Raw genomic sequence first — 25894 nt, 5'->3', positions numbered from 1 at the left:
TCCAGCCCTGACACAAGACACAAGCCCCCCTTTCCTACTCCAGATCCTGAACGCGAACAGGTGCTCCGGACTCCCGAGCAGGGTGGGAAGAGGACTCGCATCTGGGAGCCTCCGGGCTCCTCGCCCGCTCGAGGGATGGCATGGCAGGCTGCCGGCCGTCGCCATCGCCGCCCCCTCACGCAAGTGGACCTGCCCGGAGTGGTGGGCCGGGGGAGGCTCGCTCTCTGTGGGTATGTGGCGCGCGCGCGCGGCCCCGCTTCCTCCTGCCCAGGGCTGAGCTCCTTACCCGCGATCTCGGTCTCGCGCACGCGGATCCCACTTATTCCGAAGCTCGCGCCACTAGCCGGGGCTCTCACACCGTGCCAGGGCGAGGCGGCGCGGCCCACTGACGTCATCGCCGCTCGCCGCCGCCCTCGACTTCCCTGTCCCCTCCCCTCCCTCGGGTCGCCGTGGTTACCGAGGCCTGCAAGCTGCTCGGGGGAGCGTGGGGCGTTAAGTGGGGAAAGGAAAATTAAAATTAAAATTAAAACTCGCCTGAAGGCCGCCTCTCCGGATAGGAAGCGATCTGGTCTCTACGATCGTCACCTGAGGCTTTTCTTCGTGTGCCTCCTCCACGAGAGGACCAGAGAGGCGCCTTTTCTGCAGTGGCTCCCCCTGTGCTGAATGCCCTCCCCAGGGAGACTTGCCTGCCGCCTTCGTTACATATCTTTGTGGCCTCTTGAACTCCGGGTTGCGGGGGGGGGGTCATTATTAATGTTACTTATTACTTATTATGTATTTTTTTTTGTTTTTACCTAGTAAACCACCTTGCGATCTTCGGGTGAAGGGTGGTGTACAAATTTAATAAACAAACAAGGTCTATTCGAAACGGTAATTTAAGACAAGTGAATGCGTCCCTCTTTACCCTTTATATCTTTGGGAGAGAACTATACGGCGCTCGCATTTTATGGGGCGTTCTTCAGGCTGTGTGTCATCATCCCTAGTAGATTTGGCCAGCACCCCGAGTTTCAGACGGGCAACCTGTTCGCCTGCTGCAGCAAAACCAGCCCGAAGTCTTGCGGCACCTTAAAGATCACCAACAACTTTCCATTTACTGTCGTCCACTTCCTGCACCAAGTGTGATGATCCTAACGTGCGCGTCACAGTCCCCTCCCCAGCCACGTGTAGTGAGGAGGTGGGCCGAGCTTTCAGCCATAATAAACATGCTGAGTTTTTCGAGGTGCCACAAAGCTTTGCCACTGATTCTCCAGCACCAGGTGGCGTCTCATGAAGGCGCCTAGGACCAGTTTCTCGACCCACTTCCCACGGTCTACCACTTGCCTTATCTCTATGGGAGAGTCTTGATCGCGGTGCTTTTCGGGAAATGTAGTCGCCAGAAAGGCTTGGCCTCGTTCAGCCGATGAGTAAATAAAACTACTTGTCCCAGCAGGCAGTGCGCGTGACGGCTTCCTCCCCGGAACTCTCCGCGACAGCGAGGAAAGCAACGTGGGCTGGTGGGGGTCTGGCCGCGATACTGATCATGCCGAAGGTAAAGAAGCAGCCGCGCTCGAGGCAGCAGCGCCCAGAAGGAAAAGCGCCAGGTGAGAGGAGGAAAGACTCCAGCGGACGGAGACAGGAACTGACTTTCCCCCGGTTTCTTTCCTGGCTCCTGATCTTGTCACAGGGAGCAGGCGGTGCGGTGTAGTGGTTAGAGTGCCGCCGGACCGGGGTTCGGTTCCCTGCTGAGCCATCAAACTCACCAGGGTGACGCTGGCCCAGGGTCCGCCGTCTCCCAGTCTAGCCCGGCCTCGGAAATTTGTTGTATCAGATCAAAGGGTGGCATAAAACGTGTACTAGATAAAAACAGAGTTGTGAGGTAGTGGTTAGAAAGTTGGACTAGGCGTAGGAAGGGACCCTGTTTTGAATCCTCGCTCAGCTACAAAGTGCGCCGAGTGTCACTGGGTCAGTCGTGATCGCTCAGCCTCACCTACCTCGCAGGATTGTTGTGAAGGTAAAGGGTAGAAGGAGAACTTTGTATGACGTCCTGGAGGAAAAGTGGCATATAAATGCATGTAAATTGGATTGCCACCTGTACCAAGCAGGGTAGCTGTGTTGTTGGCTGCTTCTTCTTGTTGTCTTTGTCTATGGAGTTTTCTTGGCAGGGATACTGGAGTGGCTTGCCGGTTCCTCCTCCAGGTGGATCACGTTTGGTCAAAACTCTCCACTATGACCTGTCCATCTTGGGTGCCCTGCTCGGCATAGTTCATAGCTTCTCTGAGTTATTCAAGCCCCTTCGCCACGGCAAGGAAGTGATCCATGTTGGCTGCTTAGGCAGGAGCAAAACACCAGTTAGCTTAGAGTTTGGTGTTTAGAACGCCAAGGTCCCAGGCTTTATTAGCCACCTGTATGTTCCTTCATTGCAGTGGTTCATACTAGATGACCCTTGCAGCTTCCTTGCAACGCTATGATTCCAGTTCTAAGATTCAACAGCTGGTCTTTCATGCTCTCTTAAATTATAGATGGGAAGAGGTAGTGGATGATTGATTTATGCTTTATAATAAAGTTGAAGACTATTAAACGCTGCAGTTCATTAACAAATGTAAACAGCACGGTGATTAACTTTTCTTTTTGTTTGTCTGCTATTTTGTCTTTACTAATAGGTATCAGGTTCAACACTGGACTCGGTCAACATATTTTGAAAAATCCCCTCATTGTTAACAGCATTATAGAAAAGGTAGGTAATAAGCATTTTTGATACAGTGGTGCCTCGCAAGACGAAATTAATTTGTTCCGCGAGTTTTGTCGTCTTGCGATTTTTTTCGTCTTGCGAAGCACGGTGTCGGGAAAGTTTTGGAAAAGCTTCAAAAATCACCAAAGTCTTTAAAAACCTCAAAAAAGGCTATCACACCGCGTTCTATGAGTTGCTCCTCGAAGTCAAGTCGCAACTGTATTAACGGTGTTAAGAAAAAGGAAACAAACTTGCAAGACATTTCCGTCTTGCGAAGCAAGCCCATAGGGAAAATCGTCTTGCGAAGCAGCTCAAAAAACGAAAAACCCTTTCGTCTAGCGAGTTTTTCGTCTTGCGAGGCATTCATCTTGCGGGGCACCACTGTATAAGGAGAAGTGTTTAAAGGTGAATGGCTAAGGCTGCAGTCCTATGCCCACTTACCTTTGAGTAAACCTCAATAGCTTACTCCTAAGTAGACATGTATATGACTACACTGTGAAACACTATCGCTTGATTTCTAGAAATGAAGAACGATATTGAGAAGAACAATTAGACAGCATCAGTATGAAAATAATGAAGTATACCTTTAAGTTTAACAACACTGGCAGTATTCAGCTAAGTTTTACTTGGAGCTTAGCCACTGAAATTAATGATATGACTAAGTTAAGTTCATTAATTTCAATACTTCTTCGCTGAATAAAACTCAGTTGAATGCCACTCATTTAGTGTAAAATGGCTTTAAATGATTTGTGTGTCTGTGCCCCAAATAATAAGTGAAACAGCTTGCAGCCTTACTATTCAGAGGCTCAGGGGAAGGCTTGGTCAGATCCTGAAAACTCTGTGTAGGTCTCGAGTTGGGTATTTATGAACAGGTGGTGTCCTCCAAAGCACCATCCGCTTCAAAAATCACCTTGCTAGATGATGAGAACCTAATAAGGGTGGGAGAGTGGCTTAGATGGGATTGCTCTAAGGGTGGCTGCTTGTCTACTCAACATGTTTGGTTGAAGACCCCGCTCTAGGCCTTCCTACAAAAAGGCCAAGACAACCGACACCTTCAACTTCTTTCCTCCATGCCTATCACACGAAAGCCTGTGGATGGGAAGCCAGAATGGTTGAGGTTGTCATTGAACCTCAATATTCTTCAGGTGTCACCTCTCACAAGCCAGGCATGTAGTTGTGGCCAGTCCAGATCAGCATGAAGGTCTGTGGCTGACGTGACAACTAGGTCTGCGCACCAGGCTCTTCAACACCAGGTGGAAGCCAAGATGATGACTTCCCTTCTCATTGTCCTGATCCTCCACAGACTACTGGATCAGAGCTACTTTAATGTGCCATCTGATATTGGCCCAGCTAGTACTTCTGTTGAGTACAGTCGTACCTCTGCTTACGTATCCCTCTGGATACATAAACCTCAGGTTGCAAACGCGGCAAACACACTTCCGGGTTTTGCCGTGTGCGCATGCGCAGAAGCGCTCAATCGCGTGCGCAGAAGGGCGCCTCCAGTTACAAAGTTTTCAGGATGTGGCCAGGCCTCCGGAACGGATCCCGTTCATAACTGGAGGTACTACTGTACTTGCTGCTTTTCTAAAACCAGTTTTTCATGTAGTTTTCCAATGTTATTTACTTTCAGGCTTCCTTGTACCCTACTGATGTTGTTCTAGAAGTTGGTCCTGGCACTGGAAACATGACAGTAAAAATGTTAGAAAAAGTGAAAAAGGTAAAGAACTTCCAAGTAATAAAGATGTTCTTCTCTTTTTATTCACATTTGGCTACTGGGGGAGTTGGGAAGAGAACTGCACTATAGAGAGAACTCTTAGATCCTATGCTTGAGTTTTTCCTCATGTGTCATGTATTTTTGTGAGCCTGATGGTGACGATGGTTTTAGAATTTATTTTTGTAAGCCACTTAGAGAATCTTTTGGCTAAAGCACAGAGTATAAATGTTGTAACTCTGCAATGTGTGAAGAACTTCCTCTTGTCTGTTCTGAATCTTCTACCATTCTGCTTCATTCTACTAAATTAGTGGTCTAGTTGCTGGATTGGTGATAAAAAATGTGTATCTTTTTGGCCAAACTCTGTATTGTATTTCTTTATCCCCCACTTTACAGATATGTTACTGAATTTTGTTTGGATTGTTCACTGAAATTGTCTTGGTTATAAATTTTCTTTATAGGCTTATAAATTTTCATTGGCAGATTTATAGAGTTTTGTTATCTGCTGAAATCGGTAGATTTGTTTTTTGAATGATGCTGTTAGCCACTTTGGGCTTCATTTCAGAGGGGAAATCAGGTAAAATAAATGAAATGAAAATGCTTCTATAAAACACTTGGTTCTTATGTGGCTCACGTTCCATCATGATTCTACATAGGTACAAAATCCTATAATGTGTATGGTTCATATACGCAATCATTTGTATATGATTTTTTTTCAGGTTATTGCTTGTGAATTGGACGTAAAGCTTGCTGGTGAACTTCAGAAGAGAGTCCAGGGCACGTAAGTGCAAAAAGCGGTGGAATGACACTCTTTTTCGCCTAGAACCTGTCCTGGAAATGTATTAATGGAATAATTTTGTTTTTTCCCAGGCCTCTGGCTAACAAACTTGAAATAAAGATCGGAGATGTGTTGAAAAGTGACCTGCCCTTCTTTGATGCTTGTGTGGCTAACTTGCCTTATCAAGTAAGGGCAAAACCAACCGATTTGGGGAAAGGGCCAGTATAATTTATGGCTTGCAGTAATAAACCTACCAGGAAATTAACACTTCTTCCTTTGTTTTCAGATTTCTTCTCCCTTTGTTTTTAAGCTACTGCTGCACCGGCCTTTCTTCAGGTACAACTATATTGTATCTAATAGATTTTAGGTGCTTTGACACATAATTACAGTATTGGCTCGAATACAAGCCTCACCTGCAAATAATCTGCACCTTTAAAATTCAAGAGGGAAAAAGAAAAAAGACAATACCCGAATTTAAGCCGCTCCCTTAAAATTGGGTTAGAGGCTGAAAATCACTGCGGTTGGTAGAATTGTAACTCTGAGCCAATTTAAGCCTTTGATCTTGCAAGCCCGCAAAAGTTACTGTACAATCGCTAAAATCACAAATCACTACTCAATGAATAGTCTCAAGCGCGCAAATCGGCAAGAGTTTTTTTTTGTTCTGTTTTACCGTATGTCTGTTTCAGCAGCGATATCATAAAAGCCAATTTCTGTAAGGTCGCAAATTTAAGCCACACTTTAACTTTTCACGGTCGGAATTTGGAAAAAAAGTGAGGCTTATATTCAGGCCAATACGGTAACTATGGAGAATGACTTGTATCCTGTGGTGTGTCTGCACTGGGCAGAGCACTGGGCAGAGCAACAGGACTTCACCGTCCTCTCTGCATACCCCACATGCTCTCCCCCACCCCAGTCTGCTCAAAAGGTGTTGGTTGGGGGGGGGGGAGTGCAGGAAATGAAGAGGAAGGGAAAGTCCTATTAAGCAAGAAGGAATCTACTCATGTGTTGTTGGTTTCAACCCAGTGCATTGGTATTAGCAACCAACTGATCTAGAAAACAAATGATGAGCAATTTGTCAAGCTAGAATGCTAAAAACACTTTCATCTTTTACATTCAGAGTTATGATTAGTATGTCTAAGATGCAAGGAAGGTGTCTATGTGGATCGTGCGCAAATAGCTGTTTGTTCTTGAAATCGAAACAGCTAAGTATTGTCACTTTACATCTCCCCAAGGAGTCTGACATTTGGAGACTGAAGGTGGTTGTCCTATTTTTGCCCTTCCATCCCATTTCCCAAGTTGAGTTTTCATTAGATTTCTTCTGCAAATCTTTATATGCATTGCAGTTCTCTCAAACAATACTATTGGAGGGGGGGGGACAACTAAAAACAATGATCAACAGAAAAAGATACATGTTTTTCCAATACAGGGTGGGGGGTATAGATATTGACACAAAGTTTCTAGTTATATCAGTAATTAACAGATATAAATCTGATGGAAGCAATTAATAAATACCTGACGTGCCAGTCAAATGAATCTCCATTGTCGTTGACATGTCACGTATTTGTTTGTTGCCATTATATTGTCATCAGCTGCCTTAAACATAGCGAGGAGGCAGTAAATGAATAAAGGAAATTGTTTGAAATCAGGGTTTAATTAGAGCCTCTGTTACATTCACTGTTGTCTGTATCCTCTTAATAGTCATAATTGTACGTAGGCTATTGATGAACAAGTGTTGCTAAATTGTTGGCCTTGCTTAAAGGCTGTATGGCTCAATGCTTGCAACTCATTTTTAACTTCCAGGTGCGCAGTCCTCATGTTTCAAAGAGAATTTGCTCTTCGCTTGGTCGCAAAGCCAGGCTCTCCCTTATATTGCAGACTCTCTGTTAATACTCAGCTATTAGCTCGTGTCGATCATCTGATGAAGGTAAGGAAAATAAGCAATAGCAAAACTGGGTTTGTGGATCAAAGGCTAGGGTGGGCAAGCAAGCTTTTAAGAGGTTGAAAATTCTTCTTCTTTTTTCCTGAGAGCTAACTTTTAAATGATTAACAGGTAGGGAAAAATAATTTTAAACCACCACCCAAAGTTGAATCCAGTGTTGTGAGAATAGAGCCAAGGAACCCTCCACCGCCAATCAATTTTCAGGTGAGACTCATCGATTATAATATAATATGCATGAAAACAACTTTCGTAGTTAATGTGTCAAGGTCCTCAATGTATTGTTTTGGATATTCTCCCCAATATGGTATCTAAACAACAGTTGAGCAACCATTGTTGTGAAGGTTGCCTAGCGTTTTACACCAGGGATGGGGCATCTGTGACCCTCCAGATGGTTTTGGATTCCAGCTCCCTGCAGCCCTGGCCAACTTGGCCAGTAGTCAAGGATCATGGGAGTTAGAGTTCAATAGGCTCGTAGGCTCCCCATCCCTGCTTCACACCTTGTTAACATCAGTTACTAATAAGAAAGTAAGATGATAGGATGGAAACTTTGAGTGCATCTGAGCCTCTTCGGAGCATTATTTTGTGATTTGGAATGGTGTTGGCAAAACAAAGCTTAGCCTTTAGAGAGGAAAGAGGAGGGCTCATCTCTTGTGGTAAAATGGCAGGTTTTATTAGCTTGAATGTAAAGCTCTAGCGGTGCTAAGCTTTGATGCCAAGGCTTCATAGTTTCCATTGAGGCTAAAGCAGGGTGGTACATTGAAAACCAGATTCCTCGTCAGCCTCTGCTCTACCTGTTGTGATATGTAAGTCTTTAAATATTGAGTATCCATGTAGAGACCTGTCAAAGTATGCCTTGATTATACTGCATTTGAAAGCACGTTCCTTGTGACTTGGGAGAAATTTGTAAAACCTGAATGGGGCTTTTCATAGTGGCTTCTCTCACGGGGTTAAACACATTTTGAATACCGCCATATCCTACTAGCAGGTAAATGGATGGGCAACCTGTTGCTTGGACTACACCGCTCCTCATCCCTGACGGTTGGCCATGTTGGCTGGTGCTGAGGGGATTTGAAGTCCAACAACTTCTGATAGGCCACAGGTTCCCCGTCCTTGATGTAGAATTTTGAAAACAGGCAGACACATAGCTAATTTGTAGATTGAAGAAGGAAAATGAAGAGGCAAGATTGGGGTACTTGAGAGATGTATGGGAACCCAAACATAATGAAATGGGCAATGGAGAGGCGTGGTGGGTAGCAGGAACTCTGTAAACTCCTCTGAAAAGGTTGCTTAAACAAAGTGTGTTTTTAATTTTTATTCAGGAGTGGGATGGTCTACTAAGGATAGTCTTTGTCAGGAAAAACAAGACACTTGCTGCAGTTTTTAAGTAAGTTAACTCATATTGGAGGAAATGTTTGGTTTGCTTCTAGGCAGTCTCTTTCCTCCTGCAAGAGTCAACCGTTTCTCCTTGGCTGAATTGTTAATCATGCTGACCATTGTGGACTGAGACTGGGTGGGGTGTTATTCTTCTGGACCTTGGAAGAAGTGTGTGTGTTTCATGGACAATAGGAAACACTAGACCAGATGACTCGATTGCTAAGAATTGTCCTGTCCCTCCATCTTTCATTAACTAAGAGCAAGGAGTGGAGGGAGAAGGTGGTGGGCCTACCTTCTCAGCATTGTCTTCCACCTCAATCATTGTGGAAGGAGCTTGAGAGCCAAAAGTCACCAAGACAAATTAGAAAGCACTCAGGGCTCCTCATGGATATATAGACTAGAGCAGAGTTTCCCAAATTTGAGTCTCCGGCTGTTTTTGGACTACAACACCTATCATATCTAGCTAGCAGGACCAGTGATCAGAGATGATGGGAATTGTAGTCCAAAACAGCTGGAGACGATCTGGTGCTCTCCAGATGTTTTGGGCTCCAGCTGGAGGAAAATGGATTTGGAAAGGGAATTTTGTATTTGCCCACCCTCATCCCAAAAGATCTATACAGTGGTACCTTGTGTTACATATGCTTCAGATTACATATGCTTCAGGTTACAGACCCTGCTAACCCAGAAATAGTACCTCAGGTTAAGAACTTTGCTTCAGGATGAGAACAGAAATCGTGCTCTGGCGGCACGGCGGCAGCGGGAGGCCCCATTAGCTAAAGTAGTGCTTCAGCTTAAGAACAGTTTCAGGTTAAGAACAGACCTCCGGAAAGAATTAAGTACTTAACCCGAGGTACCACTGTATGTCTAACTTTCTCCTCTTCCTCCTCCTCCTCCTCCTCCTCCTCCTCCTCCTCCTCCTTCTTCTTCTTCTTCTTCTTCTCAGTTCAAATGCTGTGAAAAAGCTGCTGGAAAAGAATTATCGGATTCACTGTTCACAAAATAACTTGGTAAGCATTTCAAGCATTCTCCACCTCCCCCAAACAAGTTCCATGTAAGCATCAGTGTCTTGCTACTTGTTTGATACATGCGACATAAGCACAATTCTCTGCTTTCTGTTTTGTACTGACAGGAAATTCCAGAAGATTTCAGTATTGGAAGTTTCATACAAGGAATCCTAAAAGACACTGGTTATGCAGAAAAACGTGCACGAGTCATGGATATTGATGACTTCATCAGGTGAAGCCAAGGGCATTTCTTTCAAGCTTTGGTGCATTGCATGCTCTCCTTTAAACAGAGGCCTCCTATTTCCAAAATGAAAAGAAAAATAAATGTGGAGGGCAGGGGTGGGAGAGATTCCCCTTGATACCTTAGATGCTTCTACACTTTGCCTCCCTTGCAGTGTGTTACCAGTTGGGCAGGCCACTCTTCCTACCACGTATGCAATGTCAGAGGAAGTGCGCTTGAGACCAGTCTGCACACGTGAATGACGCCAATGTGTAAATTGTACATTCTGGGGGTTGGGAAGGGAGCTTTTACGATTGTGCCTACTACTCTGCCACACTAGCTGCAAACGAGGCAGGCTGTTATTTTCCAAGCCCAGATGAGGGTAGCCAGTGGCTCTCAAACCCTTGGGGAGTTAGGACAGGCTCTGGCAGATTGAGTGGACGAGACCAATAGTGGGTGTAACAGTCAGAAAGGTGGTTTCTACATGTGCTGTAGAGTAGTGAGGGGCAGATGGGGTACCTCTGGAGGTTGACAGGTGCCATCTGCTGCCTTGCGGGACATCTTTGAGAGAATAAAAGGCTAAGTGCACCCTACACAGATCCTGGGTGGTGACCCTAAGATGGTTGAATGTTGCCTTGTACACCTTCCTGCAGCCAAGCTGGTGCCAAATGTATTTTTCTGCTTTCCTTTGGACCACATAAGCAAGGCTGAGAGGGAGGGGTCTTGTCATCTGGTCCTTTGGACTGATGGCTGTAGGAACAGTTGCCATCTTGGCCCAACCATAGAACTGGGCTGCAGTGATTTCAGTGGAGGAAAGGAGGACTAGGTGTTTTCTCCCAGGCTCCAAGCAGAAGCCAGAAATCCTGGATGGTTCTTTACTGCTTCTGAAGTCTTATACAAGCCCATATCCTAAATCTTGCCAACTGCTCTTAAATCATACCCCTACCTGCTTTTCCAATGCCAACTGGACTCCTTCGGGAGAGGGGAGCAGGAACTGAATGACTAAACAAACAAAATTGCCACAGATCTTGTTCCGAGGGTAGCAGGAAGTAGGTGCGGTAGTGAAATTGGGAGTTTTAGAGTTATTGGTTCCAAGACCTCAGAAGCAGGAGCTCAGAAAAAAGGAGAGAACTTTCTCTTGCCTTGGAAATTGGACACAGAAGGACCCAGGATCACCTACAAGTGGCACTCTTAATGTCATATAAAATGTCAGTGAGATATGAATGTTTTCATTTTCCAGTGTTCTGCATGGCTTCAACGCAAAAGGCATCCACTTTTCCTAAAGGGAAGAATAAGATGGAAGAGACGCTGAGCAGCAATGCTTTTGCAAGGATGAACTGAACTATCTAAAGGTGGTATCAGAATTTCACCCAAGATGAATGTACATCATGCTGCACATGCACATCCGGCTGTTTAAATTACCCCATTGGAGCAAAATGGGTTCTCAAGGACAACGCCAATCACCACCATGCCTTTGTTCTGCTCTGCTTCATTTGGTGTGTTTTTTTAAGAGAACGTATGTGATGCAGAGTGTAAACTCTCCAGCCATGTTCAGGGTCGCCTGAAATGCACCTTTTATTTTTCTTATTGCATTGCCTAAGCCACAGTGACCACCTGCTCCCAACAAAAACCATCCCGACCAAGAATAACTGTTATATTTGATATTACAACCCAGATACTGTTACTTTATTAAAGAATTCATGATCCAAGATGGAAACTAGGTTCTCTTAATTGTCAAACCCACTCCTTAGATTTTGTGTGTGTCAAGTTCTGTAGTCATTCCTATAAGGTGCATTGCAATAAAAATGCTTTTGTATCAGTGTTTTCCACAAACATTCAACATTTACAAGCACTTCAGCTCTAAGCCACTGATCTGTGATGTGGTGGGTTGTGCACATTGGCTTCAAGACTCATCTCCATTTTCCTAGTTTCTTACCTGAAGTAGCATAAACTTACAAGTTTAGTAGATGTGTGTATGAGTCACATCAAAAGGTATCCATGCTCTTTCAGATTCCTAATGTGAACCCTGAATATGCAGTTTAGTAAAAGAAGATACAACTCCTTGAGGCTTTATATATCTGGACCAAGTCAAATGCAGGCGGCTTGTGGAAACCAATAACACAGTGCAACTTGATATTCCATCCATGGTTAAGAAAGAATTATAAATGAACAACCAGTTGGCTTGGTTCTTCCTTGTGGTAGGGAATTTATGTAGAAACTGCACAGTGGTACCTCTGGTTACGTACTTAATTCGTTCTGGAGGTCCGTTCTTAACCTGAAACTGTTCTTAACCTGAAGCACCACTTTAGCTAATGGGGCCTCCCGCTGCCGCCACCCGATTTGTGTTCTCATCCTGAAGCAAAGTTCTTAACCCGAGGTACTATTTCTGGGTTAGCAGAGTCGGTAACCTGAAGTTTATGTAACCCGAGGTACCACTGTATAAGATTATCATGGCACCACCAGCATTTGATAGTCCTCACAGCTGGTCTTACATTTGACTAGTAAAATACCTCATTCCATTCCAATAAGTGATTTCAAGGCAGAATATTCACATGACAAGAGATAACTCCCCCTTTGGAAAGCACATTTACTTCATTAATTTTCTTTTCAGAGGAACTAATAAGTGTCCTTTCAGATCAAGGAAGACTTCCTTCTTATATATCGCAGATAGGGTCAAGTCAATTGCTCCAGGCAGATCTGCTTTTTTAAGGAGAGATGGGTTAGAGGTAAGAGAAAAGCTTGTGCCTCTTCTAATTTTGGTGTCATCTGAAGGCAGCTGGGGAATTGCATCTCTTTTGGGGACACATACTTTCCCACATAGACATGCATTTCCTAGCTTGCATCTTTACGCTGTAAGAGGTAGCGTGTCACCAGTGATATAGCTTGATGTAAGGCAAAGCTGAACAGAATCACAATTTCCTGAAGCAAGGATCTTCCATGAATCTTTTCTAAAATATCCTAACAGTAGGATGCAGCTACAAAAGAAGACGTTTTACAAAAAGTTGTATAGAAGTAAAATTCTCATCTCTAATTTATATTTCAGTTAAATTTATTAAACACATTGTGTAAAATCTACATTGCTGTTTCAGTTTTCATGTTTACAGACAGGTGCTTTGTCACCATGATATGGCAAGGGGCTACCTTTCTATGGGGATTATGTTGAATACTGAGAAACTCTGGCTCATTTAACCTCTCTTCTCATTGCTTTCCCTTTATTTCCCTCAGCCACAGCACAGATGGGCTTATGTTCCAGAAACAAACTATGAAACAGTTCCAAGGAATGTCTGTTGTTGATATGAGCACCTGGAATCTATCTTGGGAATAGGGAGAACTCCTAGAGAGGTCTACAATTCATCTGACAAAAAAAAAACAAACATATAAAGGGTAATTTTTTTATATCAATTTGCAAAAATAATTGAAGTGCCACCATCTTAAAAAGTGCTGGACACATAGTGCCATTTGTGAAGTTTTCAGGCATCATTGTGGAATTTCTTCAGCATCAGAAAAGTTTTGTGGAGTTTATTGTGCAAATCCTCAAATGGTACAAATTCACCTCACTTTTCAGCTGATGGCACTGTACAAATGGAAAATATGCATTAGCTACTTTCTTTTAAAGCAACAGTACTAACTACCTGCGGACTACAGTTAATGCACATGTAAACTCCCATGCATCAGAAGCCAATTTTAGTAGTACGTGACAGGGTTACTTTGGTATCCTAGTCATTGGATACCTTTCCTACCCATATGCAGAGATTCGATTGCACCTTATTCTGACATCACACTAGCACACATACCGTATATCTGTATTATCCTAAGATACAACTCTCCTTCATAATCAATTACCTTTTATTATACATCCACTAATTTATAGATTTGTTCTTTACAAAGAAAATGTTAGAGACTCTTCATGGTAACTGAAATAAATCATGATTCCAGATTTTTACAGGGGGAAATGGAATGGCTTGCCGTCAATCCACACCAACATGTTTTTAATTCCAGGTCAATGATATGGCACATACTGTGAAATGAAGAACTAGTCACGAAAAATGAAAACCTAAACACACATTAAAATGTACACACAATAAAAGTAATTTACATTGACAAATAAGGAATGTCATTTATTAAGGCTGTGCTTTAGAGAGGACGTATAGGGTCAAGTCGCCTTGGTCAAGGCACAAATGGGAAGAGGTGAGCACAGCTGTCTAGAAGAGGAGGTATATACAATCACGGATGAGGTGGGCATGCATGCAAATACAAAACTGCACAGCTGTTCTTTGCAACAAAACTTGACATAAGTGAAACAAAATACTGTGAATTTTCTTTTTACAAGTCCACCATTTTACTTCATTATTTTTAAAAAATTGGCAAATATTTCCAAAACAAAATTCACAATTTTGAGTAAGTTAAAACATTTGAAACAAAAAGTGCTTCCCATCTCCAAAACCTGCCTGGTTGTGCTATCTGGTCTAGAAGCATTTTGCAGACATCTTAGGAGTGTTCCACACAACTGAAATGTCAGCCAGGGGAAGAAGAAACGGGGCATTTCCACAGACACTTCAAACGTTTTCGCTCTTTCAAGTAGTTGACTTCTTAGAGCTTCATTTCCAACCAACGGGGTGGTACAGCAATGAAGGCTCAGGCATCCTTTAGCAGCAGAAGATTGCCTCAAAGGGCACGTGGTCTCTTCGGATTGATCTGTTTACTGGCGTGCTCCTCCTCCTGTAGCGCTGTGCGGAAGGATTTCACTTTATCTTAAAACAAGAAAGGAAAGTCAGTTATCAGCTGAATAATTTTAGCACAATTCCTGTACCCAGACCTTGAGGCATAGTCTCTTTTATTATTGGAAATTGCCTTGAATGTGTCAACGTAGAAAGGCAACATATAAAATTATGTGTAAATAAATACTACATGCAATTTCAGTAATGTACTGTATAAATAAAAACACATATTAGAACACACAGAGGTGTAATCATGCAACACACAGTACCAATTCCACTTTGGATCAAGTGGAAACTGAGCTTCCCATTCTGACAACTTTGTTTTAAGACAGATACAATCAAAGCAGGACAACTGCACCAAATGGAAAAGAGCTTGGTATGCTCTTTCAGCAGTTCTTCCAATGTCTGGATCAAGATTTAAAGTCTGAAGAACATGTGTTCATCAGGACCAGTAATGAAATTAGAAGCAGCAATAGATGCAAATTGAAATTTGCTCACTAGAGATTTAAGAAACCAGGCGTTTCTTTAAAAAGCAAGTCAAAAGAAAGGCTGCAATGGACCACAGCAGATAGAAATAGATGATGCATTGCTATCCTTTAACACTGCAGCAGTAATCAAAATGAGATCACATGCTACACTACTATACTTTACATATCGAAATGCTTAGAAATTTTAGCTCCTCAGATTTGCTTTATAAACCACTATATGGCTGTCAATATCAACTGATTTTCTCCCCCTACTAAAACTGGCGTGTGAAAAATATATAAATCTTGAAACCCATTAAATGCTAACACAAGCCACTTGTCACTTTCAACAAATTCTTCAATATCTAAAAAGTATATCTAAGCAGGTATAAACACCTACCCCGAAGCTCAGTCAAAATGTAAATTTTTTGTTCTAGGATTGCTTCAAGTTGTGTAGCATATGAATCCACATCATAGTCTACTTCTTCTGTCATTTCCAAGAGAGCTTTTTCATCTTCTAGCCACCTAATAGATTCCTAATAAAAACCAAAGATAGAACATACAACAATCAAATTGCAGGCAACAAATTGTGGAGTGCAATGCCAAACTTGCCAAAATTAACAAAACAATTTTGATAAGTTCAACAAACATTCCTATGATGGAACCTTTTTATAAATATCAAATACAAACAGTTTCCTGTTTCAATGATTTCCAAGAAGCTTCAGTGTGTTTCAGATAAGGACTAGGAAACAGGGATGAAGCAGTTTACACAACTATCAAGCTGCAAAGACACTGTGGAAAAAATAAGCATTAGGAAAACTGCACAAAAACCGCAAGTTGTTTGTAGTTCTTTTCAAAACATTTTTATTGCCCCAACTGGGAAGTTTGACCAACATAAAAAATACTACTTAAACACTTCTAAGGGCTTGAACATGCCCAGTGCCAATTCCAATGCCCAATCATTAACTGTTTCTGAAAATCTCTTCAGTGTCAATGGAACCTTGCCCTATGGGATGAGAGAAGTTGTAGCTTCAGAAAAACAAGCCCAAAGGCCCCATGGTTGCACAGTGCTCAACAGTTCTTCGGATCCCAGCCTCTGTATTAATCAGCGCTCCACGTTTACCTGGAAGACAGCTCTGTGGTCTTCTACAACTTGCTCTTCCATTTCCACCATCTGTGATACAGCTTCATGGAAAGTAAACAACTGTGGCGATACTTCTTCCTCCTTTTAAAAACAATGAGGCTCAATATAATTCTACTTTTCAAAAAAGATTTTGATAACAGAAGCTAACAGAAAGCAGCATGTTGAAGAACACTGATCCATGACTCGGCAAGACAAATGCTTATGTTCTCTTGAACAAGGCTAATTCATAAGTTTATTACAATGTATGGAGTGCAGTCCAGTTTTGGGATACACTTCAGTTGAGAAAAACAAAAAAAATGAGCAATTACAAGAATACACAAGGAAACAAAACGAGAAAAAAGAAGGTAACAAAACATGGTAACCTGAATCAATTCAGAGAAAGAGATTGGTTTGTATAGGCAAGGCATCTCCAGGAGAGCCTAACAAAAATAAAATCTCTAGTGAATCCCACACAACAGCAAAAACTGATGGTTGCCCCAAATGCCCTTTGTTTACTGACTAAAATGCCAAGTTCAGTAATAGTATATTGTTACTCCAAAGGGCCACTAAAATATTCTTCCATACAGAAGCAATAGCATTTATCTGCCCATGAAATATAAATGGTGAGAAAGAAGCTCCAAAGAGCTGTCTAGCAAATTATTTGAATGGTCTGGAGGGCACCACCTTGTTGAAGCTAGGCAGGTTTGGACAGTGTCTGGATGAGTGACCGCCACACGTGGGCCACCTTGAGTTCCATGAATTCAGGTGGGATGTACAGAATTAAGGTGGGATCTACAGTGAGGGGGGGAAGTATTTGATCCGCTGCTAAATTTGCCCGTTTGCCCTCTGATGAAGAAATGACCAGTCCATAATTTTAATGGTAGGTTTATTGTAGCTGTGAGAGACACAATAACAACAGGAAAACCCCCAGAAAGCAGCCCAAGACAGGGAGCCCCATCTCACTAAGGATATATTGGTTTCTCATTTCAAATACAGAAACATGGAAGTATATAGTCAGAAGGTTGTGATCACCTTGCTTAGGAGGGCAAAGCATGAGAAGTTGGGGTTTTTTAAGTTTAGAAGGTAATGTCTGAGGATAACATGATAGTGGTTTATTAAAGTTGAGAGTATGAACAAAATTGAGAGTATAAGTGGATGTTTCATACTTGTTTATATTCATTTTATTGCTATGGATATAAGCTATCCTGAATGCTCTTTAGAGTCATGTCTGGCTGGTCATATCTGCCCCTTCCAAAACCTGAAACAAAATCTAGAAAGACATTTCTGTCAACACACTATAATGCAGGAGAATAATGTATGCAACATGATTAGTTTCAGTTTTTATTTAATAGAGAAAGAGTCTAGGCTATCCTTACAACACACCAAGCAACTTTATATACATATACTAATCGGCTAAATGTTTGCATTGCATTTCTACTGCAATAAGAGCCACTGAGGTTTGCCAGATACTCACATTTTGTTCACAAAGTAGTTTGAGATCATCTCTCTGAGGTGAACTACCGACACCCCACTGTGCCTCCAAGTCATCAATCTGATTTGGAGCATGATGAACGATTGGACGGATATCACCAGCACCAGTGGGATCAACTGTCAGTTCCTTTACTCTACAGTTGCAAAGAAGGTGTTCATTTTAAAATGAGTACCATTCATTTAGTACAGAAAAAAAAAACCCTTCATCAATTCACAGGCAATTCACATAAATAATGGTGATGTCAACATCATGAATGAATGTATCCTTAATAGGAGTGTACCCTTAATATGAGGAGTCAAACACAATATACTTGATTACAATATTAAACATTGTGCTCTTGCAAGAGTTTGAATCATTTATTATTTTATACTATAATTATTTCACATGCATTTAAAAGTGAATCACTGTTGCACTTCAATTATTCAGATGTAGAATTGCTAGTACTACAAAAGTTGACATCACCACTATCTTACACATGAGGGGAAATAACAAGCTTGGGCATGAAATGTTTGAAAAGAAGAAAAGATGAATAATAATTGGGAAAATGAGTTGCAGGCCATGCAGTGTCACCACCTGTCAAACAAAATGGAAACAAAAAGGCGGTGATGACTCAAGACAGGGAAAGTAGGTGAAGGTTTGTCTGTAAAATTACACAGCTGAAGAGGGGGGAAAAACACTAAAAAAAAATAGAGAGTCCATGTAAAGAATGAAGTAGACCTGGTGATTGAAGGAGAAAAGTCGTCATACTCATAGGAAGGAGAGAGATCAGAGCGACTGCCACTACCCTGTGAGAAGGGAATGTCCGAAGGACTAATTCCAAATTCCTTTACTCTGCAGCAGCAAGATACAGCAGCAAATTAAAAGAAAGTGTTCTTGTAAGGACAATGAAATCACAACCTCTAATATTTAATCAGTCAGTTATGCAACACGCTTGCTAGGGCATAAATAAACCTTGGCAAATCCTCCAAGAGAAAATAGTCATTACTACAAGATGGGAAACTGAAGTCAAAGGATGTTGGCTTAAGCAAGGTCATCCTTCAACAGCTGAGTGGAATGGAGCTGGGTGGAATGCAAGGAGATTGTTCCAGGTTCAACATTCCCAATAATGCATCATACGGATTGCCTCGAAACTAAGCTTACTTTGTACAACTTCAGGAACAAAAACAAATCACTGCAGCTTTAGCAGACTATTATGACCCAGGTCGTTGTATTATTCTAATCATACACTTTACGAACTATGTGGTCATGCAGCTCATTCATAGAAGTCTCCCACTATTAATATAAATGCTCAGAATGTGGTATATTAAAAACAAAAGACTTTTATACTACTTACTAGCTAAATTGTGTAATACATAAGCAAATTCCATGAACATTTATAAGACATGTCAAAGAAGCCAGTATTTCTATATAAGCCCAGTGTCTTGGTGAACATCACAACATGTCTACCCTGCTACAAAACAACTGACATTTGCAGTTATTCCATCCAAGGACTGATCCAGAGATAAACTGCTCTTCTTTTGGAAGAAGTGGTTTGTTTAAAAAACAACAACCCAGCATTTAAGGGTCAAATAGTCACTGCTGCCTTAGAGAAAGACATGCTAAACATATATCAACGGCATTATTTATAAATAATTATTACTGCCTTTTAAATTGTTATTTATTTGAACAATTTATATAATGCTTGGTTATAAATGTCTGTAAGAAGTACAAGAAATGCAACACAATGAAAATAATAATTGCTTTAAACTAACATCAGAATTCAGTTAAAATGCCAGCCTAACTAAAAAATAGGTTTTTATTTTAGTCTGCTTGTTGCTATATTTATAGGACACCGACAGATATTTACTCACTAATGCACTCTACACTATTATTGTCATAACCTCAAGATCTATACTCCTCTTTCCAGACTGAAAGGATAAATTAATCAAACTGAGATGATGCTCAGCTGTGATCTGGAAATTTGGGGTGGGAGAACCTGTTTTCACCTCCACTTCAGACCTTCTGCATAAAGTTAGGCCAGCCATCTTCAACTGTGAACTGTACTGATATAAATGTAGTTCCTCATAGCAATTTAGAAAGTATAAGGAAGTTGAAGCCTGAAAAAAGACTTCTAGGTTTCGAATGCTGCTAGGGAATGCAATGATATAAATATAAATTCTCATACCTGTTCGCATATCTTAGTGTGTTCAGAGTATTTTCACAAGATGCCATCCCTGGAGAAATAGTAGCAATCTGGGAGGAAAGGATATCAAAAGTTATTTTTCAAGGACAACAACAGTCAAGAGCATATGCACAAATCTGTATTACTTAAAAGAAGGAAATATTTATTAAATTTATGCACACTGAAAATATTAAGTATTGTGTTCAAGTAAGCACTTGATATCCAAGTGATGCATATAACGTGTTTAACCTATATTCAGTTTTAAATGAATCCACATTTTAGAGCACCTACCTATCCATACAATATGGTATCTTTCTAATATATTATATTTCCAATCCAGCTTTCCAGCAGGTATTGATATATGCAATAAACATAAATACATGTCTCCACTTTAATTATTATTTCTTGACTTATTTCTTCACCTCTTACCATTATTAATATTATTAATTATTATTAATATTTGGTGACCCTTGAGAAAGAAGATAGTATTAATTCTAAATCAGAATAATCAAAATGATGAAGGTAAGATAGCATGGGCAGCCATCTTTATTTTGTTTTAAACAAACAGGGCCTAGTTATTCAAGTTGCCATAACAATACTATCAAAAACAGGAACAAAATAAATACAATCACAAACTTTAACAATTTAAATAAAATGTATAGTTGAGTTTCAACACGGCAGTCCGTACCATACACAAAATAGTAAACTAACTTTGGATATAGAATATTGAAAAATTAAAGTTCAGCTGTCCAAGTTAGCATCTTCCATATCAAATTCTCATGACACTTGGTAGTCTCACTGCTGTAAAACATAAGAGGCAACCACAGTCTCTCTAACCCCACCGTCTCAGTCACAAATACATATGCAATTTTGGGCTGGAGCGAACAGTATTATTCTATGTACAAGTAACCAGGAGAGTAATTTGCACAAGGCATATTTGGAAATAAGATACTAGCATATGCAGGGCAGAATAACCTTTTCCACAAATAAAATGACATTGACTAATAGGTTATTCCAACAGAACCTACCAAAAACAACATATGGAATCTGTTGGAATCTTAAGAACTATAAACACTTCCCATAGAATAAACTTAATTCTGTTAAGTAGCTTTTGGAACCATATTATGAAACTTGAGCATATCAAGGAGCCATCTTCAAATTGCCCCAAAGGGAAAGATCACACTGGTTATAAACATCTCTTATGGTATTTTTAAATCCAAGTCTTAAGACCAGTGCTTTTTTTATGGGGGTACGTAGGGGTACGCATACCCCTAAACAGTTTGTGAATCTTTCTACTTTTCTCCATTTACTGTCTTTATTTTTCCCAATTTGAACTATAAAATGGTGATTTTTTTGAGTCAAAATGGGAGTACCCCTAAACATTTTTTAAAGAAAAAAAGCACTGCTTAAGACCAAGGAAATAATCAGGAGAGAACCAATGGGTCTGGTTATGAAGCAGTACTGACTTCCAGCTAAGGATTGCTATCTAAAGATTAGCGTGCCACCTGAGAATACAGGGTTTTCCATCCCTTTTGTATGTCGCCTATGGTGTATTTAAGTTGATCTACTACTAATAGATTGTTGTTGTTTTCTACAGCAATGCAACACACTAAACTTACCATACAGGTGCGAGAGTTTTCTCCTATGAATGAATCTCTTAGGACCTGAGTAAGTTTACTCGCTCTGAATGGAGTATGAGGCTTATTTCGGCCTAAGGCTCTGATGCACTCCTGTAAGAGTAAACATGTTTATGTTTTCGTGCTCCACAGGACACATGCAAAAATATTAATATAAGCGCAACCAACAAAACCAGATAAACACTGGATGACATGTTGCTCTCGTTTAAGCCAGTCTTAAAATATTACATCAGTTTTCAGTATTTCTAATTAAGAAAAATGCAAATAAACCTTAAGTCTGCTTAAGCACTGTAATTAGGCATTGCTAGAGTTTGTGTTTTAAGTCCGAGCACAATATTAACTATAGACTCTCATGGACATGTTGAGCTATAGGCAAGTGCTTTTAATTGCTACTGTTCTTCACTACTTCTGGAGCCTTGCAGCACTAGACAAGTTACTTGTATCAGAGATTAAGGAAGAAAGCACTTAATATGACATTGTTATTGTAGGTGCTGTTCAGCATTCTGTAAAAAAAAAACATCTTTAGGTCAGTACTCAGCTTAGAAAGAAAGATTTAAAAAATCCTCCAGGCTAATAGTTTCTTTGTGTATAAAATGTAAACCAAAGGAAATGGGTGTCCACTGTGCCTCACAAGGGTTTTCTATGCTAGTTAGGTTCTTACCAACACTGCTCTAATTCTGCAGGGTTTAATACCAAAGGCTAGAAACCACAGGAGGGGAGAAGGCTCTTGTTTGTGGGAAACCATAAGAATCTGGTTGGCCGCTGTGAGAACAGAATGCTGGACTAAAAGCACCGCTAACCTGATCCAGCAGATAGTGCTTATGTTAATAGAGCAACAAACCAGGAAAGGAAAAACTAATTAATTTTATCCTCACCTAATAATTTTTATTTTTGGCTATTTCTCTCTAAAGTAAAATACTTTTAAAGGAAAATGTATGAACATCTTCTAAAGTTAAATAAAATTGCTTGAACACCAGACTAGTTTTGTGCCATGGTTCTCAAAACCTTTTACAAAGGGCTATTTCAGGCATAGGCAAATGCGGCCCTCCAGATGTTTTGGGACCACAATTCCCATCATCCCTGACCACTGGTCCTGTTAGCTAGGGATGATGGGAGTTGTAGTCCCAAAACATCTGAAGGGCCGAGTTTGCCTATGCCTGGGCTATTTCAATGGAATCATTGCCTTGGTCAGAATAGGCCTTCAATCCTGCTCAATGACCTGGAAATAATGGCCCTTTAATCCCAAAAAACCCTATTCAAAAGGCAGCCCTGGACAACTTCATACCCACCCAAGCCTATCTAACCAACTTAAAAGGTTCTGCCTCCCCCATCTCATATCTTTCTGCTCCAGCTAGTGACTGAGGGCTCCCCAGTTCCACAGCTGTGTGGCAAGCAGTGATTCTTCCGGATTTCAGGCAGGAAGTATTTCCCAAACCTACCTGGATATGCCAGGGACTGAACCTGAAACCTTCTGGTCACAAAGGAGATGCTCTACCATGGAGCTACAGCCATTTACAGTACAGTGGTACCTCTACTTACAGGCGCAATACATTCCGGGGTTCCGTTTGCACCCCGAAAAGTCCATAAGTAGGGTGCCGCTTCTGCGCATGAATGTGATGCAATAGAGAGCTCCTGCGCATGCATGAAATGCGCAGAACGCTTCTGCATGTATCCACTTCCGGGTTTGCCGCGTTTGCAACCCGAAAATTCGCAACATGAAACTAGCGCAACTAGAGGTGTGACTGTACATTCCATTTAGGATTAAATATCAAATCCCAGAAGAGGACATGGTTTATGAAACAGCAATACAATATGACTTTTAAGTAATTCTTCTTTCTTCACTAGTAATACTGGTAAGTATTTGACTATGCAACCCTTATTTGGTTACAGTAAACAGATTCTGAAATATTTCAACAATAGGAAACTCATCGCAGACAACTTCTAATGGGGCAAAGCCCACATTTCAAAAGCATTGAAATGTTTTGACAAATGAACTGGAGGATTTTCAACTCCTTCAGTTTTCTCATGATACAAAGACTGTCAGAAAATGAAGATTAAGTAGTTCGGTTAGAAATATTCCATTTATTCCTGACAACAGTAATTTGGAACATCTGTAGCTGCTTGCTTATTCTTGCTCCCCTATATAATTAATGACATTTAGAAGATGACAAACAAAGCAGAGCAACAGCAAAACAGTTCACAGCAGTTAAGTAAAAATAAACACGAAATCTGGATACTTTCCATGCACTGAATTTGCAATGCACATAAATACAAATATGTACATTACAGATATTTAATGTGGAATTAAATCTTTCAGCTTGCTACACAAACTGCAGAAGTGCATACTAGCAAAATAGCTACATTACAGATAAGGAGGAAATGTGTGAGACTAAATTTCAAGAGCTTTAAAATTTGGCCTTTCTTGGAGGAAGCTGTTGTTTATGTTCAGACCCAATTTATTCACTGAATCTAGCTGCAAAATGTTAAAAGAAGAAAGGGCAAAACAAGGGATAGGGTTATAAAGCAGGATAAGACATTTTGGTGTGTCTCCATTAGGTATATATTTTGTGCTAATTGCAAGTTGTCCTGTCTAAAAAACAACCTGTTCTCACAGTGAAGCCATGCACTGGTTGTATTTTGTTAGCACAAATCAGTGTAAGCTCTGTTTTATTATTTGGTTAGTCAAATTAGGCATGTCTGAGGGCAGCTGTACTGTATTATCAAGTAACTATTTCTAGAGGACTGTGTCACTATTTCTAGAGGACTAACTTTAAAGTGTCACAAGAGTCTTCATTGTATTGTTAAATATGAGTTATGCAGTATGTATCGGTGTATTTTGTAATCATACCAAATATGCACAATAAACCAAAACAGAGGCAAAGTCCACACTGTTTGTCTGTCTCTCTCCCATGCGCAATTGTGTTAATTACACAACCATAAACTTAGAACCACGTTTTTATGCATATATTACTCCCTAGGAAACTTACAGCAGAGCTGCACCTATTTGCTCTACCTGCCTCTTTCCATGCTATAGTGATGGCTCATCCTACATTTTGACATTTCCCTAGGGTTGATATATATCTAGTAAGACCAATACAGGGTTTTCTTTGAGAGAGAAAGCAACAGCTGGTTTACACACACAGAAAATCTATGTACATTGACAAAAAAGGTGAGTTTGTATAACACTGGCAGGATAATTTTTTTCTAGAAATAAATATTATCAATAAATACTTGCAGACTAAAGGGAGGGAAAGAGATGTAGTATGTATGGGAGCATTCCCATACCACTTCCACACACACATGGACATGTGTATACACATGTAGAGTCAACTACCCAAAGAGACCATAGTCTTTTACCAGAAACAATGGACAGATAGCATCAAAAGCCCCATGCCAAAATCCTACAGCTAGCACCCAAGTGCAGCCCTTCCAAAACCTGATACCCTCCAAATGTTGTGAACTACAACCTCCACCATTCCTAACCACAGCCCATACTGGCTGGAGCTAATGGAAAGTGTAGTCCAACAACATTTGAGTGGTACCAAGCTTTATGTTCAGACCCTGGCCTATATCAGCTTAACAGTTCTGGCTTCCTACTATTGCTGAGCAAGCCCTCCGCATTGTGGTCCGACTCCACAGTTTCAGTCTGTGCCTGACCACCAACTGCTAGAGGACTTGACTGCTACCTATTGCAATTCTTGAACAGCCCAAGATTCTTATCATAAATCACAAACCATGTATGAGTATAGGCAGAGGTCTACAAAGCTACCTAACCTTATGAAAATTTTCAGCATCCGTGTATTTCAGTAGCTTGAATGTGGGAGGGCCAGGAGTAAATCACTGCTAAGCTAGGAAGCAAACTGGGTGTTTGGCTTTGGGTAAATCAGTCTCCTGCAGCTTAACCTAGCTCTCAAATCAACCACAAATCTAAAGTAATGCTCAGAGCTCTTTGAATGTACAAATGTAACAACACACATATTAAACATGGAAGGCAAATATCACCTTCAGAAGTTTCTGCATTTGCTGCAATATGGAAAACTGGGGGGTCTTTGGTACAAATACAACGAGAGGCTTTTTTTTTTTTACCTTAAGTGCTAAAAGGCTCTTGTTAATTTCAGCACCTTCCAGTCGTGTTTGCCTATCGGCACTGGAAGTGTCAGCTCCTCTTTCGTTTCCAGCCAAGTCAATCAATGAAAATTTACCATGCAGCTTCCCTTTTCTCCTGAGGATGATCTGAAACACTGCATGGCTTCGAGATGAGTGTGCATTTGCAGATGTCTGACCAGATGTTCTGTAGCAAAGGGAGGAGAGAAACGCAACTGAATTACACATCACCACAAGGCTTGTCAGGCTTACACTATCTGTTGGTAGTTTAAAGCACACTTTAGGTTCTATTCTAATAAAAAACAAACAAGGGGCTCATTTGTAGTACACATATGCCAATTACGCTCTATCTTCAACTATGGCATGAACTGAGGTAGAAGAGCATCTGTATTTTCCTCTTATACCACTCATTGAACCACGTTTGTTTCAATTCACTTAATAATATTTTTACATCTTAGTAGG

General features: G+C 41.0%; 3 protein-coding genes and 1 long non-coding RNA gene across 13 annotated transcripts in view; 2 read left to right on the top strand and 2 right to left on the bottom strand.

Moving 5' to 3' along the window:
- IPO11 (importin 11) overlaps positions 1–1443 on the bottom strand; it is a 75649-nt gene extending 74206 nt beyond the window's left edge. The window contains exon 1 of one of the 5 annotated variants that reach the window (XM_080972434.1): positions 1321–1443. The gene's annotated coding sequence lies outside the window, so the exon portion shown is untranslated. Of the gene's footprint in view, positions 1–286; positions 719–794; positions 817–904; positions 1046–1320 lie in introns of those variants that run through there. The other 4 variants (XM_080972432.1, XM_080972435.1, XM_080972431.1 and 1 more) reach the window with 4 other exon arrangements.
- Positions 1–25894, top strand: part of LOC308458573 — a 95626-nt gene that overhangs the window by 12064 nt on the left and 57668 nt on the right. The gene's annotated exons all lie outside the window — the stretch shown is intronic.
- Positions 1122–11442, top strand: DIMT1 (DIM1 rRNA methyltransferase and ribosome maturation factor; the record flags this gene model as incomplete). Its single annotated transcript, XM_080973203.1, has 13 exons — positions 1122–1256; positions 1430–1580; positions 2640–2713; positions 4338–4424; positions 5138–5199; positions 5289–5382; positions 5483–5532; positions 6997–7120; positions 7247–7339; positions 8455–8519; positions 9453–9516; positions 9639–9745; positions 10974–11442. The coding sequence occupies 13 exons, from the start codon at positions 1122–1124 to the stop codon at positions 11014–11016; spliced, it is 1149 nt and encodes a 382-aa protein (XP_080829329.1). The 3' UTR covers positions 11017–11442.
- KIF2A (kinesin family member 2A) overlaps positions 12765–25894 on the bottom strand; it is a 45624-nt gene continuing 32494 nt past the window's right edge. For 2 of the 6 annotated variants that reach the window (XM_080972604.1, XM_080972605.1), the window contains exons 14-21: positions 25415–25619; positions 21311–21421; positions 19695–19762; positions 18248–18361; positions 17513–17663; positions 16039–16140; positions 15316–15451; positions 13839–14484 (exon numbers count right to left, since the gene is read on the bottom strand). In XM_080972604.1, the coding sequence (XP_080828730.1) occupies positions 14399–14484; positions 15316–15451; positions 16039–16140; positions 17513–17663; positions 18248–18361; positions 19695–19762; positions 21311–21421; positions 25415–25619 (973 nt within the window). In that variant the 3' untranslated portion in view covers positions 13839–14398. Of the gene's footprint in view, positions 13308–13838; positions 14485–15315; positions 15452–15762; positions 15922–16038; positions 16141–17512; positions 17664–18247; positions 18362–19694; positions 19763–21310; positions 21422–25414; positions 25620–25894 lie in introns of those variants that run through there. The other 4 variants (XM_080972606.1, XM_080972608.1, XR_013977161.1 and 1 more) reach the window with 3 other exon arrangements.

Source organism: Podarcis pityusensis (assembly GCF_964106645.2).
Source record: "Podarcis pityusensis genome assembly, chromosome: 11".
In the NCBI taxonomy this organism is placed as follows: domain Eukaryota; kingdom Metazoa; phylum Chordata; class Lepidosauria; order Squamata; family Lacertidae; genus Podarcis; species Podarcis pityusensis.
This window is presented reverse-complemented; position numbering and strand designations above follow the sequence as displayed.